Source organism: Lissotriton helveticus, chromosome 3_1 (genome assembly GCF_964261635.1).
Source record: "Lissotriton helveticus chromosome 3_1, aLisHel1.1, whole genome shotgun sequence".
NCBI classification, from domain to species: domain Eukaryota; kingdom Metazoa; phylum Chordata; class Amphibia; order Caudata; family Salamandridae; genus Lissotriton; species Lissotriton helveticus.
In genome coordinates, this window is record NC_136061.1 from 45,093,119 (window position 1) to 45,110,551 (window position 17,433).

The 17,433-nt window shown below is 48.0% G+C and overlaps 1 protein-coding gene across 2 annotated transcripts in view; it reads left to right on the forward strand.

Moving 5' to 3' along the window:
- TTLL4 (tubulin tyrosine ligase like 4) overlaps positions 1-17,433 on the forward strand; it is a 411,567-nt gene that overhangs the window by 273,998 nt on the left and 120,136 nt on the right. For both annotated transcript variants that reach the window (XM_078679201.1, XM_078679202.1), the window contains one exon: positions 12,877-13,011. In XM_078679201.1, the coding sequence (XP_078535327.1) occupies positions 12,877-13,011 (135 nt within the window). The remainder of the gene's footprint in view (positions 1-12,876; positions 13,012-17,433) is intronic.

The following is a 17,433-nucleotide window of genomic DNA, read 5'->3' on the forward strand; positions in this document are numbered from 1 at the left end:
ACCCCGGTGGACGGGCCCCTGGCAAGTACTGATCACCACTCGGACGGCTCTTCGAGTAGAGGGGAAAAGGCACTGGCTGCACGCCCACCCCTGCAAGAAGGTCTCCTCGACCCTGGCCACGACAGAAAACGTCGACACCCAAGAAGAGCTCCTGAACAAAGACTGGCCATCCCTGAACTGCTATCCTGATACCAAGGCACTTGAACTTGCAAAATTCCCTGATCCCACTGTGCCATCCCAGGAAGGGTATTTCCTGCGTCGAAAGGAGGGAGCTTCGGCTAAGTAGACCATGGACTAAGTTAAAATCTCAGAACGGTGACCTAAAACAGCCAAGGGTTACCCGGAGAGAAGCTAAACAAAGTCTGTGGTTCTGCCCACTACCGAGCACCTTGAAGATGATGGAAGCGCCAGATAAGAAGATGATGGAAGCGCCAGACAAGAAGATGATGGACGCAACCGGAAATACCCACTACAGGAACCCAAAGACTGACAATTTGCACAAATCAAAGACAATCGCCTTCTTCATTCTCTTCCTCCTTTGCCTCCTCCTCATGACTTCCTTCTGTATCTTGGAGGACAGCACACCCGCTCATCAGATATTGCTGACCACTGCACAGCCAACCACCATGAAAGAGCATCATCTGATCACCCTTTCGCCTCAGCTCCGAGAAAGGCGTAAGGAGTTCTGGAACAATTCCTTCGTGCAATTATTGCACCAGCACAACCTTGCTGCAAATGCCACGAACTGCTGGATCTGCGGGTTGCTCCCGCATGCCACTGGACACTCCATCCCCTTCATCCCTTCTCCTTTCTCAGTACACGGCTCCTACCTCGCCTGGTTGATCCTCCTGCAGGAAAGCCACAAGGACAACGCCGCTTCTGGCCAAACAGTGTCACACTTCTACTATGGGTTCTGGCTGAACAAAACAGGAAGGACGTCTGCCCCCTTTTGTCCTGTGACCTCAGGTTCCGCCTTTCATATGAACATCCCTGCCAAAGAACGAGTCGAGATGCAAGTGCTCCATAATCCAGCTAGACCCACCTTCTCCCACCTGCGGAAGCGAACGGCTGCCACTCTGACTGTGGCCCTGTCCGTCATTAATGTCACAGGTCTCGTGTGCCTCGAAGGCCAGGGAAAACAGCTGGTGGGTCACAGTTCCTGCCGTATCACCAGAACATTGGTCTCAGTTGATCCCCCCCTCCTTTGTTGCCTCTCCGAATATGTACTTTGTTTGTGGCATCAAAGCTTACACTTGGGCTCCCGAAAGGTTGGAGGGGTACGTGCTACATCGCCTTCATTCTTCCCCCCACGTATGTGGCCCCAGCCTACCATCACCGGCAAAAGCGCGCCGGAGACATTGGACAAGCCGACTCCACCGGAGCACAGTTCCTGGATGCGGTGAAAGGACTTGTTCCTCTGTGGGGCCCAATGGCAAATAGCCGCGCTATCCGACATCTGACTCAGGCAGTAGAAACAACCATTAACATCACGGCTGGCATCCTCGCTAACAACACGGCTGAGCTTCAGGCAGTCCGCCTAGTGGCTCTTCAGAACCGCCTTGTCCTAGATGTGGTTCTGGCCGACCGTGGAGGAGCATGCCGCATCATCGGCTCCAGCTGTTGCACCTACGTGCCAGATAACTCGCCTTCAGTCTACAAAGCAATCGAACACCTCCACAGACTATCCTCAGAGGTTCACCAGGAGCAAGAAGGATGGTTGCTTGGAAGCTGGTTTTGGGACATTTTGAAGGACTGGGGATGGAGGTTGTTTACATTTATACTGATACCAGTCATGATACTGTGTGGATGTTGCTTAGGTATTCAATGTTTGCCACCTTTGTGTTCACTCATTTCTAACTGTATGTGCCCTAAGACTTTGGACTTTAGAACTGAGCACATGAGTCCCCTCTATGAGATAGAAATACGGGGTCTTATGGGGATAGATCCGAATTGACAAGCTGGCGAGACATGTTAAAAGGGAGGACTGTGGAATTTTAGTTTGTGAGCTGAACATCATCTGCGCCATCTTGCCCATTCCTCAGACTCACGTATGAACATACACGACAGCCATTTTAGGTACCATGGTCTCCCTGTTCACGATCGATCATCAGCGCACTTCCCTGACCCTGCAAGCATCCCCCATGCACCCTGGCTGCCCCCGCGCTCACATGCACGAGTCATGAACCCTCCTCTTCCGCATGACTCTGTCTCCGGGAATTACACCCCGCGCCTGACCAACACCTCCTTTCCTCCCATGAATACCCCTCTTTTGATAAACCCTTCCTCTATGCTCGACTGTCCACACCGATCCTTTCTTTCATGGAATATCTCTCCTTTGATGACCCCTTCCTCTGAGCCCGATTGTCTGCACGGACCGCTGGTCATCCCTTGGCCTGAGGATACAGTTTATTGCCCACTACTGTATGCACTCGCCCCTCTTCAAAGGAGCTACTATTGATCATGACTTACCCACCCCCTGAGATTCGATCAGGCGCACACATTCCAAAGGAGTCGGCGAAACACTCAGCTGCGTGATAGCCCCCTCCTATTGTATGGGGGGTGAGGACCTCTACTGTAGCCACGTGTTGGAATGAGCCGGAACTGGGGGGGGGGGGTACCGGGGATGTCATTTTTCCATTACTTCACAATGTCTTTATTGTAATAAAGAGCGGTCACACGTCGTAAACCAGTGTATAAAAGGCCAGGCCTCAGAGAGGCTGTTAGAGAGCACCTCGAGACGATACCTTGTTGTCCGATCTGATGTGTTCTGCTCCGTCGGAATAAAACTTGTTTCCTGTCTTCCTGTCTCCAGCGCCTGCCTCTTTATTTGATAACTTCGTATGGTATTAGAGGCGTTTAAACGCCGGGCAAACTTAAGAAACATCGACTAAATCGCCTGACCATTTTCCTGACTTTCCTCAAAGCGAGACCTAAAAAGGACTAAATGTTGGCATCCATCCAATCAACTGTTAGCACCCACTAGAACACTCCCAGCAGAGACAAGTTCTCCTCAGATTTTCACTGCACGTTGTGTGGAAGGGAGTCCACACACGGAATGTATTTATTGCCTTTATCCAAGGAATGAGGTGAGCGATTGTAAGATCTGCTGCACCTTCTCAAATAAGTCCCTCAAGGACAGAGAGGGAAGAAGGTTGTTGTGGCTTCAAACCACTAAACAAGTCACATTTTTCTGATGAGGAAGAGGACAGAGCCTCTACATTCATAAAAGGGCCAGATCCAAGGACCGGTCCTCCGTTGAGGGACGAAAACATCACAAACCTACCCAGGACTCAAAGGCTGCAAGAAAGGAGAAGGTTACTAAGCATACTTCTGAGCCGGCGTTATCTGTTCCCTCCACACCTGTCCGGAAGGAAGGAGATTGTCCAAGAGGCTCTTCTTCAGATCCTGTGGGTAAGAAAACCTTTAAAGGGTCATCTTCAATGACACTTCCTCTCTCGTCGACGACATTGTGTTACATCGACGCAGTCGTCGACAGCAGCTGTGACGGCGATCCAGGCTCCTATTTTGTCTACCAGAGTCTCCACATCGATGACAAGAACCTCATCGTCAAAGTGGACCGTCAACGCCTCCTCGTCGACTAGAATGCATTCGGCAAAGACCCAGACGGTGACTGATTCGTCAATGAGTGGTCTGTCGAAGACAAAGACACCGTCGACGGTAGAATTTCCTTTTTCTGTAATTCCTGCACTGTTGACGCCACCGTCGATGAGGATTACTCAAGTCAACCGAGTAACCAAGACATTCCTACAACCACCCAATGCAAGAGTATAGCAAGATTTCACCTTTGCTTCCGTCCCATCTGTTAGATGGTTGTGTAGAGGAGGAGGAGGAGGAGGAGGAGAAGGAGGAGGAGGAGGAGGAGGAGGAGGAGGAGGAGGAGGAGGAGGAGGAGGAGGATGATGATGATGATGACCTCTGTGGGGTGGCTCACAGCCCTTCTGAGCTTCATGTGAAGTGTCAAGATGATGAGGATTATCAGGATGAGAAGCATAACTACCAACAAGGATATATGGCTCCGCATCACAGTTACCAATATAGCTTTTAACCAAAACCACGCCCTAGAGACATGGGCCATCTACCACCATCATTGATAGAAGACCTACAGGCCATGTTGCCGGATTATAAACAGATTTCCACCACAACAAAATATACCAGACAGGCCGGTACCTCAAGTGGATGTTACAGGTACACCAGCTCCTCAACCGCCTAGCAGACCTGTGAATTTGCCAGACCCGGGAACAGCCGACCCTGGAGCAAAGGACAAAAGAAGAAGAGAAGAGAGAGAGGATTGTGAGCTGCCGGATCCAGTAATCGTGAAATAAATATCTTCCAACAAAATATAAAACTGCCATCCCTTTTCTCAACAGGGACAAGGGAGACCTGGCAAAGGATAGCTCAACTGAAAAGGTGGAAATATTATCATACATTTCCTCACAACTGACTCCTCAATTATGGAAATTATAGAATACTTTCCGGAACATGTGCTAAGTAACGCACACAATGGGTCAGGGAGGTATAACTCTTACATGAAGCAGGCAAAGCAAAAATCAATGTACACCTTAAAGGCCTTTTTCATTGCGGAACATAGACCCAAAAACATGTACTAAAGTCCTGGACAATAGATTGGAGACACATGTCCCCTGCATAGTGGACTCTCTCCAATCCAGATTCATAACGAACCGCCAGACTTTTGACAATATCACAAGGGTCCTCCTCCTCCTCATATAAAATCAAGTAGAAGGAAAATCTTGATGATGATGATCCCCATTAACAGGGAGAAATCATTTCGTTGGGTGGGGTGTCCCTTCTTGCAGCGTGTTTCAGTTAAGATCTGAATTGTTTCAATGATTCAAAAGTATACCTGGATGTGCTGTGCCTGTCCTATCGTTACAATACAGATGAATGCCAACAGATATGCATGGCTTACACTATCCCGGGGCACACAAAAGGTGTGTCCATTGTCCCCACTTCTGCTTGTGATTTTACTTGAAACATTCACTTAATTAGGCTAATGTCTGAAATAGAGGGAAAAGAATATGGATATGCAGAACATAAACACACTAATTTGCAGACAACATACTCCTGACTCTCCAAAATGCAGACCGGCTTGAGCATGTCCGCCACGAGCGACTTAGTGCCATTTGGTGAAACCCTAATTAAGACTTCTGAAGTTGAATTCCCGGGTAGAAAGTTATTAGCGATGCTGTTAAGTTTAATCCCTGCTATACAGAGTATAGGAACTGGGGTCACCAGTTCCCCGGGGGGTAGCTTGGCCTGAGCAGGTAGGCACCCGGAGCTTAGGTGTAAAGTGACCATACAGCACACGTACCCACTGAGACAGGGAACGCACACATTGACCGAGACCACACCAGTAAGTTTGATTCAAATCAAGTAGCTTTTATCTAGATCAGGGGTACTCATAGTACGGCCCGCGGGCCAGTGGCGGCCCGCCTGGCCTTCACTGGCGGCCCGCGGACCTCTTTGCCATACAGTCATATGTACCTGTAAAGTAAACAGAGAAGATGGTCGAACGCAGGAGCATACGTAGGGAAATACGTAGTGAATACGTATTCACAACGTTTGCTCCTGCGACCATCTTCTCTGTTTATGCTTGCCTCTGATTGGCCTGAGCTTCAGGGACGTCACACACGGCGCGAAGCACAGACCCTTTAAAAGTCAGCTGTAACTAGCGCTGTTACAGCTGACTTTTAAAGGACCGTTTAAGAAGCCTGTGTCCGTGGTGACGAAGTCGACGTCCTCGCAGCCCCGGAGAATCTTGAAAATCTTCAGCTTCACTTCACTTTAGTTGCATCCGGCAGTACTATGGGTGATAACTGAGTTGTAAATTTATTTGCTGAAACATCCCATTTCCGGCTTGGAGGGAAAGAATGCCCGCTTCTGATGTCTAAAGGTCATACTGTCGAGGGCACTGAAATACAACCATGTGGCGGATGTATCATGGAGGGTTATATCTATAAGTAAAAAGCAAGCCCTCCTTTGCCGGATGGCTGCTCCTCACCTCGCTGGCCTCCTGACCCCTCACTAAGCCTGTTAAAGTTGTTCTCCGAGCACAGGAGATAACCTGCACTGTGTTAATGCAAAAGCCTTGTGGTGAGAGGCACCTGCCGCGTGCCGCCGTCCACGAGCGGCCACAAATTGTATGTGCAGTTAGTTCCAGAAGTCCCGGGCGTTTGTAATGTAAAATATTTAATGTCGGCGGGAGATGAATGGCTGCTTTTTCACGCCATCCCTAGGTGAATTGAAACTCAATTTCCTGATTCAGCACACTTTTGCTTTCCGGGGGGGGGGCGGGGGGAGGTTTGTTGACGACCCCTTTGCGTTTTCATTTCTATTTCTTTCTAGTCGCAACACGAAACGAGCGCAGCAGTTATGGAGCTGTTTTAAACTCTACTACACACAGTGCTTTATGAATCCTGTCCCCAGCCGCTGCTAAACCCATCCCAGCCTGCCAGAGCACGACACACACGCAGTGTTTGCATGCGATAGAGATCTATAGAAACAATTGTCCTGGCAAGAACAGGAGACACAAAATGAGGGAAAAGAAAGGATGCAAAGAGAATAGAGAAGAAGCAAGGGTGAAGAGAAAACAGCTCGAGGTGGAAGGGGGAAACAGAGTAAAAATGAGGGAACACCAAAGGTAATTGGGGAATAAGAGAGAAAGGGAGGGAACATGAGAGAGAAGAAAGGAATAAGGGAGAGAAGAAGGGATTAGGAGAGCAAGGGAGGGAATGTGAAAGAGGTGATTAGTTGAGAGAAAAGGGAACAGGAGAGAATAAGAGAGGTGGATAAAGATGAAGAAGAGGGAAGAAGAGGGAACAGTGGAAAGGCAGTTAAGAGACATCCCTCAGTTGCTTGCCAGCTAGTTTTGCCCTAAATATAAATGTCAAGCTACACATACCTTCGTTATGCTCAATGTGCACTGGCTCTGCTGTTTGAGGGGCATATGTTTGTTTGTGTTTCTATGCCCGCCAATTGCCAAATGATTTGCCGACTGATATGTCCTCAAATGGCAGACAGCATTAGGAATAGGAGCATATTATGTTGTTCAATGTCTGCAGTGAGGAAAATTCTAATGCGCCTGCCATATGCAGCTTAATATTAGATTAACTTCTACTCTTTCATGTTGAAATGTTGAAATCATCATTGAGGACAGATATGGCGTTTTTAGCGGTTAATACTCCTTTCCTCATTCCTTACATGAAAAGGACATGGACGCATTACCTTTGTTTCCCTGCAAATGCATTTTGAAAACCCTGCTACATTGCAAAACAATTGCTTTAGCTCTGCTGATGTAGAAGACGGTTATCTGAAAAGGTTTGTATTTCTGTGACTGATGTTCTGTCCCTGAAAAACAGCGAGTTTTTACCAAAATGCAAGAAGTGACCGCAAATGTTGCAGAGTGAAAATGTCTGTTGTCATGAGCCATCCAGAACTGTCTGTGGCATGATCTTTTCTAGAACCACAAACTGCATTCTTACACCCGTGTTTGCCAGAGGACCTGTTTGTTAGCATTAATGTGAGCAAGCATAGGTGATGTATGGTGAGTATTGTTTACTTGGAAGTCGTGCGTGTTGTGTCTTCTACTCTCAAGTTCAGGGCTTTAAGGGGGATGAAAAAACCAAAAGGGCCTCTAAAAGGGGCGTGTCCTATGTCTTTCCATCTCTGTCTCTGCAGCATAACAGAATGCAAAATTGCCTGCTTTAATGCTTCTCGTCCACCGCAGCGTCTTCTCGCCCCAAAGCCTCTTCTCTGCCTGAGTCTTCGCCACTTGGATTTGGCTAGCAGCAGCTCTATCACCACATCTGCCTCCATCTCCACGACCAGCTTGATTTCCATCACCCTGTTACTGCAAATTGCCATGCAATCCCACTTAAGATTGCTATTGTCTGCTAATAAAAACATGTTATAAACATGTGCTCCATGTAGTTACAACTGCTTTGGAAATACAGCATTGTCTAGTAATGTTTTGAAACGGCAGCGATTTTTCCCCCTTCTAGCCCCGCCCCCACTGACCCCACCCCCACTGACCCCGCCCCCACCGGTGCGGCCCTCGGCCACAAACCACACTTTCAATTTGGCCCCCGAGAGAAAGTTTGTGAGTACCCATGATCTAGATCAAGAATTCAGATTTGGCAAATCATTCAAGGTAATTTCGATAATAAAGGTATCAATATCTCCTTAAAACATTTCATCAGTACATTTTATTAGAGTGGAGCAAAGGGAGCAATTCAATAATGCAGCACATTTCAATAACCATTTCATTGCAGGAGTAAAGGGTGTAATACCCTAATCAACACAGCATATCTCCATAAACATTTCATGAAACCAGCATGTCCTTAAACCAGAGTAGAACATTTCATTTTTTAGAAGTAAACCTCTCAGAAATCACTTTGCACAGAGATAGGCTCTTCCTTATGCCAGGGTGAACATCTCCTTAGTCCAGAAGAAACATTTCATTAGTCATTGAATAACCAGGCACCCAACAAAGGTGAGCATATCATTAGGCAAGTAAAACTCTTTAGAGATCAGGCAACATTTCATTAAGCAAAGAAAACAGTGCATCAGGTAAAATGAGCATTCCAGTTATCCAGAATAAACCCTGCATAAGCTCCAGTGTCTGGCAGTCAACTTTACTTCCAGGCAGGGGTTAACTCAACTAGCCCCGAGTCCAGGGGCCTTCTTTGGCTAAGTAGTACCAACGGGGCCCAACAACAGTGTTCCCCAGGGGAGGGGCGAACTCTGGGCCTCCTGTGGCCTTCTGCCCTCCTCCCCGGCGGTTACCTGGTTTCTTCGGCCCTTCCCAGGCCCTTGCGGACGTTCGGCGTGCTAGGGGAGGGCTCGTGCTCTTTCTAGAGCTCTCCGGTGGGGCTGGCGCTGTGGGGGCAGTCGCGGGGCGCAGCCGGGCTACCCGTGCCCCAGCGCCGATGTTACAGCCAGCCTCAGGGGTGCAGCACGTCGGAGGGGGCCCTCGCTCCTCCGGGCCCCCTCTTTGAGGATTCTCGGGCCGACCGGGTTTCTACCGACGTCAGGCCAATCAGCGACCTCGCCTGAGGGGGTTTGGCCCAGCAAGCCAATCTGGCAGCAGTAGGGGCGGGGTCGCGGCTAATGAGAGTGGAGATGGCAGCCTCCGGGCCTAGCGCGGCCTACCTCAGGCTCCGGGGGCCGCCGCGGGGATTCTTCACTCTCGGGCCAGGCGCGGCTCACAGCGACACAGCGGCGGCCCTCCCCTGCTACCGGGGGCCGCCGAGGGGGGTCTCTTCACTCTTGGGCCGGGCGCGGCCCTCAGCGACACGGCGATGGCCCTCTCCTGCTACCTGGGGCCGCCGAGGGGGGTCTCTTCACTCTTGGGCCGGGCGCGGCCCTCAGCGACACGGCGGCGGCGGCCCTCTCCTGCTACCGGGGGCCACCGAGGGGGCAGGTTTCCTGCAGTGTCGGCACCGCAGGTAGTATGGGCGCAGCGGGGTGCTGAGGTGAAGGGCAGCGCTCACAGGACACTTGGGGACACAATAAGGAGCTCTGGAGCCACCACAGGTCGCTGATTGGCAGCGCCTATCAGGACACAGCAGGTGAGCGCTTGAGGGGCACGTTAGGGCAGTTCGGGCAAGACAGGAAGTCCAGGGGGCTAGCGCTAGGCAGGCAGTGCGCTCCACAGGTAGTTTATTTAAATTGGAGGCAGGTTAGCAGTTCAGACAGGTCAGGGCAGGGGCCCAGGTGGAGCAGAGGGGCACAAGGGTTTCGCAGCCCGGTACCTGGTTGATCCCCAGTAGTCCTGGTTAGCGCAGGTGGGTTTCTTCTTGGCGCTAGATAGTTCCTGCGCCCTTGGTAGACAGTTTCTTGAGGGGGGGGTATTGAGTTGAAGGCTGCTGACAAGTTTCCTCAGCAGGTCACTGCAGGTGGTCCCTGGGTTCCCCTCCCGCCGGGCCAGATCAGTGGGCTAGTTCAGTGTTCCTCACACAACTTGGTGGGCAGCGCCTAAACCCTGTCACCCCCAGTGGTATAGATTTCTGACTAGGCCCTACCGCCTAAGTCTCCTGCGTAGGGTCCCCCAGGTCAGTGATGCCCCAACTGACTGAAAACTTTCCCTCCTTTCCTTTATATATACCCAGGTCAGGTGACCACCCTCTAAGGTGGCAAAAACAGACTCCGCCCCTATTCTAGAAGGTTCCAGGAGCTTCCCTAGTCTAGCTATGGACAGGAAAGGCAGGCTGGTATGGCAACAATGTTGAGGCGTTCCAGCCAGCTCCTGGCAACTAGAGTGCGCCTAAAAAGACCACGCTGCAGTAGCAGGGGTCAGTGGCAGCCATGTTGGGGGAAGAGAGCACCTGCACCTTAGCATTGGTTAGCAATGGGAAGGTGCTCGGAGACCTAAAGCCAGCAAAAAAAGTGGGAAAAATGAGGCAAGGGCGAAAAAAATAGGGAAAGGCCACCCTAGGGCTGACAGGTCTAACACGGAGTTACAAATCTAGTAGCCTTTGCAGCTCTGTGAACCACCACTGCTAGAGAAGCATTCTCATGTTGGTGGCCCTTAGCATAAATCTGTTCTGGCTGCAACATCCGTGTTGCCAGTCTATGACCATGTTTCAGGGTTCAAAGTAAACGTTAGCAAATCAAAAATCTTGCGGTCCCAACTCATTGTTGATCTATGATTTATCCTAGGAATGCCCTTCCATGTAAGTGGGCAAAGAAAAGCATTGTGTACCACAAGTACATATCATACCTACTTTACAGAGCATTTATAAAACAAACTATCACTGGTGGCCAATACAAATAAAATTTCGTGGGGCGGGGTGGGAGAGTCGCGGAGGAGCGCGGGAGAGGTGCAGGAGTAAAAAATAAATAAATAAAAGATTTACCTGATGCTGCCGGCCACCTTGCACCTCAGTGCTCCTCTATCCTGCTCCCAGCAGCCCCTGGGACACAGACTCCCCATCCACTCCAGACGCGGCTCTCATGCTATACCTAGCATTTCATTCCTATACCCAGCATGAGAGCAGTTTGGGGATTGGCCTGGGTGGGCTTTTTTGACGCTCGCTCAGGCACAGGGATTCTGTGCTGTTAATCCACACGGCTGTGGAATACAGCTGGTTTGCAGAAACCTAAGTGCACATATCGCACACTTGTAGCAGTGCGTACCACTCCTCCTCTCCGTGTCAATCAGGACAGCCGTGCCCCGCCCTTGAATCTGCATACCGGGGATAGCAAGGAAAAATAAAATGTTTTATTACCATTTTATTTTTCGTTTATTCACTGCTCAGAAAGTAGTGTGGCTGCACTCCACCTAAACAAAGGAGCCGCCGCTGCATACTATCCAGTCTCCTGAGAATTCAAAGGAGCATCCTACAAATATGAATTCCCTCTTTATCTTCTTGCTGGGAAGAATCACCAAGTTGAAAATGAGCATACTTCCTAGATGACCTCTTCCAAGAATACCCAGTTACCATCTCAGCGCAAGACTTGAACCAACTACAAACGGATTGCAATACTTTTATGTGCCACAATCTCCAACCAAGGAAAAGACCGGCACTAATGTAGAGCACTAGGAAAATAAGTTGAGGTGTACCAGAAAGGGGCAAATATTTTATGGCACCCCCTACTGAGGATAGCATTGAAGCGGAGGCTCTGGGAAACTGAAAAACATTGGCCACATGTGGATATTATATCTTTTGAGAGACACAATTGTATTGTGAATGGCGCGCACCTTGTATTGCGTCGTAACCAAGATGATGGTCAATGTAATCAAAATGATGCTGGTCACGCAGGATTAGGGAACTACCCGTCACCCTATTGTATGAATGCAGAAATGTTTCAAGTCAAAATTTGCTTGAAAAACCTGCGTGCACTGCTGTATGTATATAACATCATACATAACAAAAACAACTCGAAAAGTAATAGAATTTTCAACTACAATTACTTGAATTGATTTTGCATATATGTTCAAATCACATCAAACGATTTCCCAAAAATCAGATTTAGATAGAAAATATCAATATTGCAATTATAACAACATTCTTTTGATGATGATACTTGCTTGTCGCTTCATCTGTGAGTTATACAGCGAAGTTTAACACTGCCCTATGCATTTCGGGCCCCACAGTATTTTCCTCAGGGGCCAACAGAATGTGGAAAAATATATCCTCAAGGATGATCAGACCTGACGATTCTGTCCTGTGCACTCTGCCCCTCACTCAGAACCTTGATACACCTCATCCTTAAGAAAACACCTCCGCTCCTCGCCGATAGTGATTCATAACCCACAGCAGGCACCTTGGAGAACTGCTGTGAGGAGGGAACCCTGTGATGAAGCATGCCACCTTTAGGTGAGCAAGGGTTCTTGTCCTTAAAACAACATGCTTTGGCCTATCACCATCTCTTTCCCTTCTTCTTTTCCTTCTTTCATTTTTACTTTTCATACCAGATTTACTTTGTGTGAATTAAGAAATCTTAAGTCCCATCTCAAAGACAATGGGCTGTCCAGTAACAAGAGGCTTGATGAATTTAGATGACTGATGTATTCCATATTAGAACCAATAAAATGCCACAAAAAGAGGAACTGACAGTGCTGGGTGACGCCTGTATCCTCTTCCATGCTCTCATTGTGTGAGGTAGGACGGAAACCTGTGTCCCCACCTGCTGGCTCACGGGAGCTATTGTAAGACTTTTCAGATCCTTCTGGTGCCTCTTTAGATTCACAAGGTAAGTAAGCTGCAGTTGGAGTATGTATCAGACATAGCATTACCAAAGGCAAATACCTTATTTGTTGTAGGGACAAAAAGGAAAACTGAAAAGGCAGTCCTGTTATCCCGTCTATAAGCAGCTGTGTCTTTGCTTCCACAGGTCTGACCCTTATGTGAACAGTTTGGCAAAGATGTATCTGCGACGGCCCTACTGCTGCCACGAGCTTTTCGGGTTCGATATCATGCTGGATGAAAATCTCAAGCCATGGATCCTGGAAGTTAACATATCACCAAGGTAGGCCTGCACGTCTTTATTACCAGTTCAGCGTATCTCCCAATTGGATTTTAAACTGTGAATTGGATCTCTGTTGACGCGGTTACCTTCACCACAGCATCATCAGCTTTGTTATTGGGATTAGAGGGGACTGAGCTGGTCCTGTTAAATTGAGAATGGGCCTTAACGATCAACAGGTGTGGCATTGGGCTCTATATTGAACACAGGTGGTCTGGCCATGGTGTATTCAGAGTGGGTCCTTTGCCAACATTACATGATTACTGCACGTCCAAAGGCAGGTCAGCAGTCCAAGCCCTGGTTAGAACAGGTTGACTTTTAATGGATTGTGATGGTTTGATGGCACATAAGAGTCTGGGGCCCTGAATTCCGAAAAATCTATTGTCGGGCATTGGATACTAGAATTTCAGTTTGGATTCGACTGCGATATCATGAAGGTGTTTGCATACGGCACAGAAGTGAGCCTATTTTTATGTGACTGCACTTTGTTAAGCCTTTTTATTTAACTCCAAGCTACTCAGTTAGTGCATGTCCCAAGTGTGTGGGTTGTTGGACATGCATTAACTCTGGACAGTTCCAAGTTAAAGGTTTGTGCTTTAGGAAACGGAGCCTCGAAACAACAAGTACACATATGTGCTTTGCATTAATGCCCACCTTTCATGATGTATCTCTTGATACCTGCTTAATAATAATAATTTTGTGGTTCTCAAGATCCCTTACTCCAACAGACGGTTACCTTTAAATAATCATATACATGAGAATCTTTCAAAACATGTGTGATCCTATGTATGTGTATATATATGTATATATAGGTAGTTATAGTTAGGACCTTGTTACATAGGAAATCCGCAACATTCTATTGGGAATAACTTTGGCGCCGGTTGAGGAATTTGCTTGTAATTTTTCAAAATTTTGGCCAGCTCCGCTGCGCTCCTTCCTTGAAAGTCTCGGGTAGATTCGTCAAGCGGGGGCCGAGAAAAAAGGGGGGGGTCCCAAAACGTGTTTTCCCCATGTTAATTTCCATAGGACCTTTAGGCACGGCTACAGCCCGAACCGCTGAACGGAATTACACCAAACTTGGCAAAATGGTAGAGTCTGGTACGCAGATCACGCTTTTGGTTAAATAGTGTAAATCCCTCCAGTAGTTCCTGAGAAAATTAAAGTTGAAATCAATTATATATCTATAAGCGCGCACGGTGCGCGCACCTTGCCATGCACGAGCTTCATGCTGATTGGCTGCCACTGTCTGTCAACACTCCAAAACAGAAATGGATGTCGGCCATCTTGTGCCTCAGTAGACTGAGGCACAAGAAAGCAGAAAAAAAGTGTAGAACTCAAAAAGGGGGCAGGGTAGAAGCACCCTGACCCCCTAGGCCTGCTCAGGGGGTCCCACAGGGACCGCCAAGGCGAGAAAAAAAAAAAATCGCCATATCCCCCCCAAAAAAATATTATTTTTGCCTTGGAGGTCCTTGTGGGAACCCCTGAGCAGGCCTAGGGGGTCAGGGTGCTTCTACCCTGCCCCCTTTTTGAGTTCTAAAACTTCTCGAGCACAAGCTGCAAGCTCATTGGCTTTCAACACTTCAAACCAGGAAGTGTTGGCTGCCATCTTGTGCTCGGTAGACCGAGGCACAAGAAAGCAGAAAAACAAACGTGTAGAACACAAAAAGGGGGCAGGGTAGAAGCACCTGAAAGTGGTTCTTTGTACTAACCCCAAATTTCTACCTAAGGTAGTATCTGCCTTTCACATCAATCAGGCGGTTGAATTACCAGTATTCTTTCCTCAACCTGATTCTGTGGCAGAACGAGCCCTACACACATTAGATGTCAGAAGAGCCCTTTTATATTACATTGAGAGAACAAAATCATTTTGCAGAAGCAAACAACTTTTTGTTGCTTTTGCACCACAACAGAAGGACAATCCTATCCCCAAGTCCGGTATTGCCAGGTGGATTGTTAAATGCATTCAAACTTTTTATGCAAAAGCAAAAAGAACTTTAACTATACCCCCTAGAGAGCATTCCACTTGGAAATTAGGGGCTACAAAGGCTTTCTTAGGAAACATCGCCATGGTTTACATTTGTAAAGCTGCAACATGGCCTACACCGCAGACATTCATCAAACACTATTGTGTAGATGTGTTGGTGAGACAACAAGCTAATGTGGGCCAAGCACTACTTAGAACCCTGTTTCGAACAACTCCCAACAGTTACAGGTTAGACACTGCTTTGGGAGAATACTGCTGTATAATCTATGCAAAGCATGTGATCTACAGCTCACATGCCTCGAATGGATAATGTTACTTACGCAGTAAACATCTGTTCTTGGCATGTACATCTGTAGAGTCACATCCGCCTCTACGGGTACCTGTAACTGTTGCAGTTCTCTATTATTATACATATATACGTATGGACATCTCAATTCTTTATTACTAACTCCATTCTCACTCTCTGCGGGAAAACAATCTAACAATGGAGTTGATGCCCATGCACACTATCACCGAAAGGAGTATTCACGTACCTTGTGACTGGAAAGATTTCTTCAAAGAAAAACAACTTGCAAACATCGGGACCCAACACTAGACGGCAGGAGTATGCAAAGCATGTGAATCTACAGCTGTACATGCCAAGAACAGATGTTTACTGTGCAAGTAACATTATCCATAGGGAACCTAAGAATTTTTGAAGAATAAAACACTTAATCACCTTACGGAGTTTTTTCCCCAAAGTTGCTCCAAACTTCTGGAACTTCTTCCTGAAGCTCCTCTTGAGGGTTCGAAGGGTCCAAGACACAATCCAAGGGTCTCAAAGCCCCAAGATGGTCCTGGAAAGTTTGGGATGACAATTCCCACAATGCACCTGGCCAAAGCCCATAGGTCCATGCACTCCAGGCAGGGGACTCTTGGTGAAGTTAATCTGTCGCTTGCAGGGTGTCCACACTTTAGTGCTCTTGAAACAAAGTACATCCAAAGTGCTGTAGTTCCAGATAATGCGGCAAGCGCAGTCAGTCACAATGCTGGGCCTGATGGTGCAAATCAAGAGGAGAACCTGGGGGTACGTAAAATGCCCAAATATTGTAGTTTATCAATTTTTAAGTGCCCCTAGCACCAAGGTCGAGTTTGGGCACAGTTAACATTCAAAAGCAGCTCTGCAACATAGGGTTGCTTTAAAAATGACCTCCCGCGCTCAGAAGTGCACACAAGTAATTGCAGGCAAAAAGGCTGCTGGCCTCTGAACTGCCATGCCCTATTATATACTAGGGACTTAAAGGTAGTTTTAACCCCCTGCCCTATTATGTACTAGTGACGTATAGGGTAGATCATGCCAATCATAGTGCTACACTAACCCATAGTGTACCCTAGTGTGTGTAGGTGTTTTCACTGTATTATTAGTGGTTTCAGCATAGCACTGGCCCTGGGTGTGGTTAGGCAAAACCCAGGGAAGGTCATTCAGTTACCATCAGTACCAGTCCACAACAAAAATGGTAGTGCCCAGGGCACAAGATGGCATTGCAACAGTCCCTCCTTAGTATCTCCTGTTGTAACCTCCCACAAGGACTGCACCCTTACATGTGTTGTTACTCGGCATGTTTTATTTACAGTTTGTGAGCAATTTTTTCTTATTGACTTTCTCCTAGCTGCTGTTGCCGGCAAAACACGCTGTCCCACTTCCGTAACACGTTTTCCTGACTTTTTTAAATGTAATATTGTATGTTTTTTTTTAAGCAGCATGGAACGCTGCGCTTTCTCTACAACAATGGTGGCCGCGCACTTTTCTTTTCTTATGCGCAGCTCTCCCAACTCTTTTTAAAAAATATTGTATTTTTTTTAACATAAAGTTAAGCATGCATCGCTTAATCTTCAACAATTGCAGACACACCCCTTTGCTTTCTATTGCACTGCTAGCCCAACTGTATCTTTTCTGCTGTGTAGGGGGTGCAAGGAGTCTTTCTGCCCCGCCCACTCAATGCCACCTTACGGGGCGGAACAAAAGAACACTCCTTTTAGGCCACTCTCCTAGCTTATAGACCATTTTTTCCCTGTCTGCCCCTGCTGAGGGGCGGCATCAGCACCTTATGCTGCTTTGAGTGTCCCCTGCAGCAGCCGCAAGGTAGGGTGTCCTCTAGTCCCATTCACTTGTTGCTCCCTGGCCCTCCTATAGTTGCACCTAAATGTTGGAGGGTCCAGAACTACTTCCTGTCCGCCCACTTCCTCCTCATTATTGGCTTTTTCTGCAGGCAAAGGTAGGGGCCGGACCTGACTCCAGTCCCGCCCACTCATCGCCTGTAGACTCGCAACTGCGAGCATTCCAGAGAGATCTTAACCGGCTGCACCCACACGCTCTGTGCACGAGGGTCATCTTGTTGCCCTCCGTCTGTCTATGAGTCATTAAATATACATGACTGCTGTAGTTTCAGGGAGGTGCACGT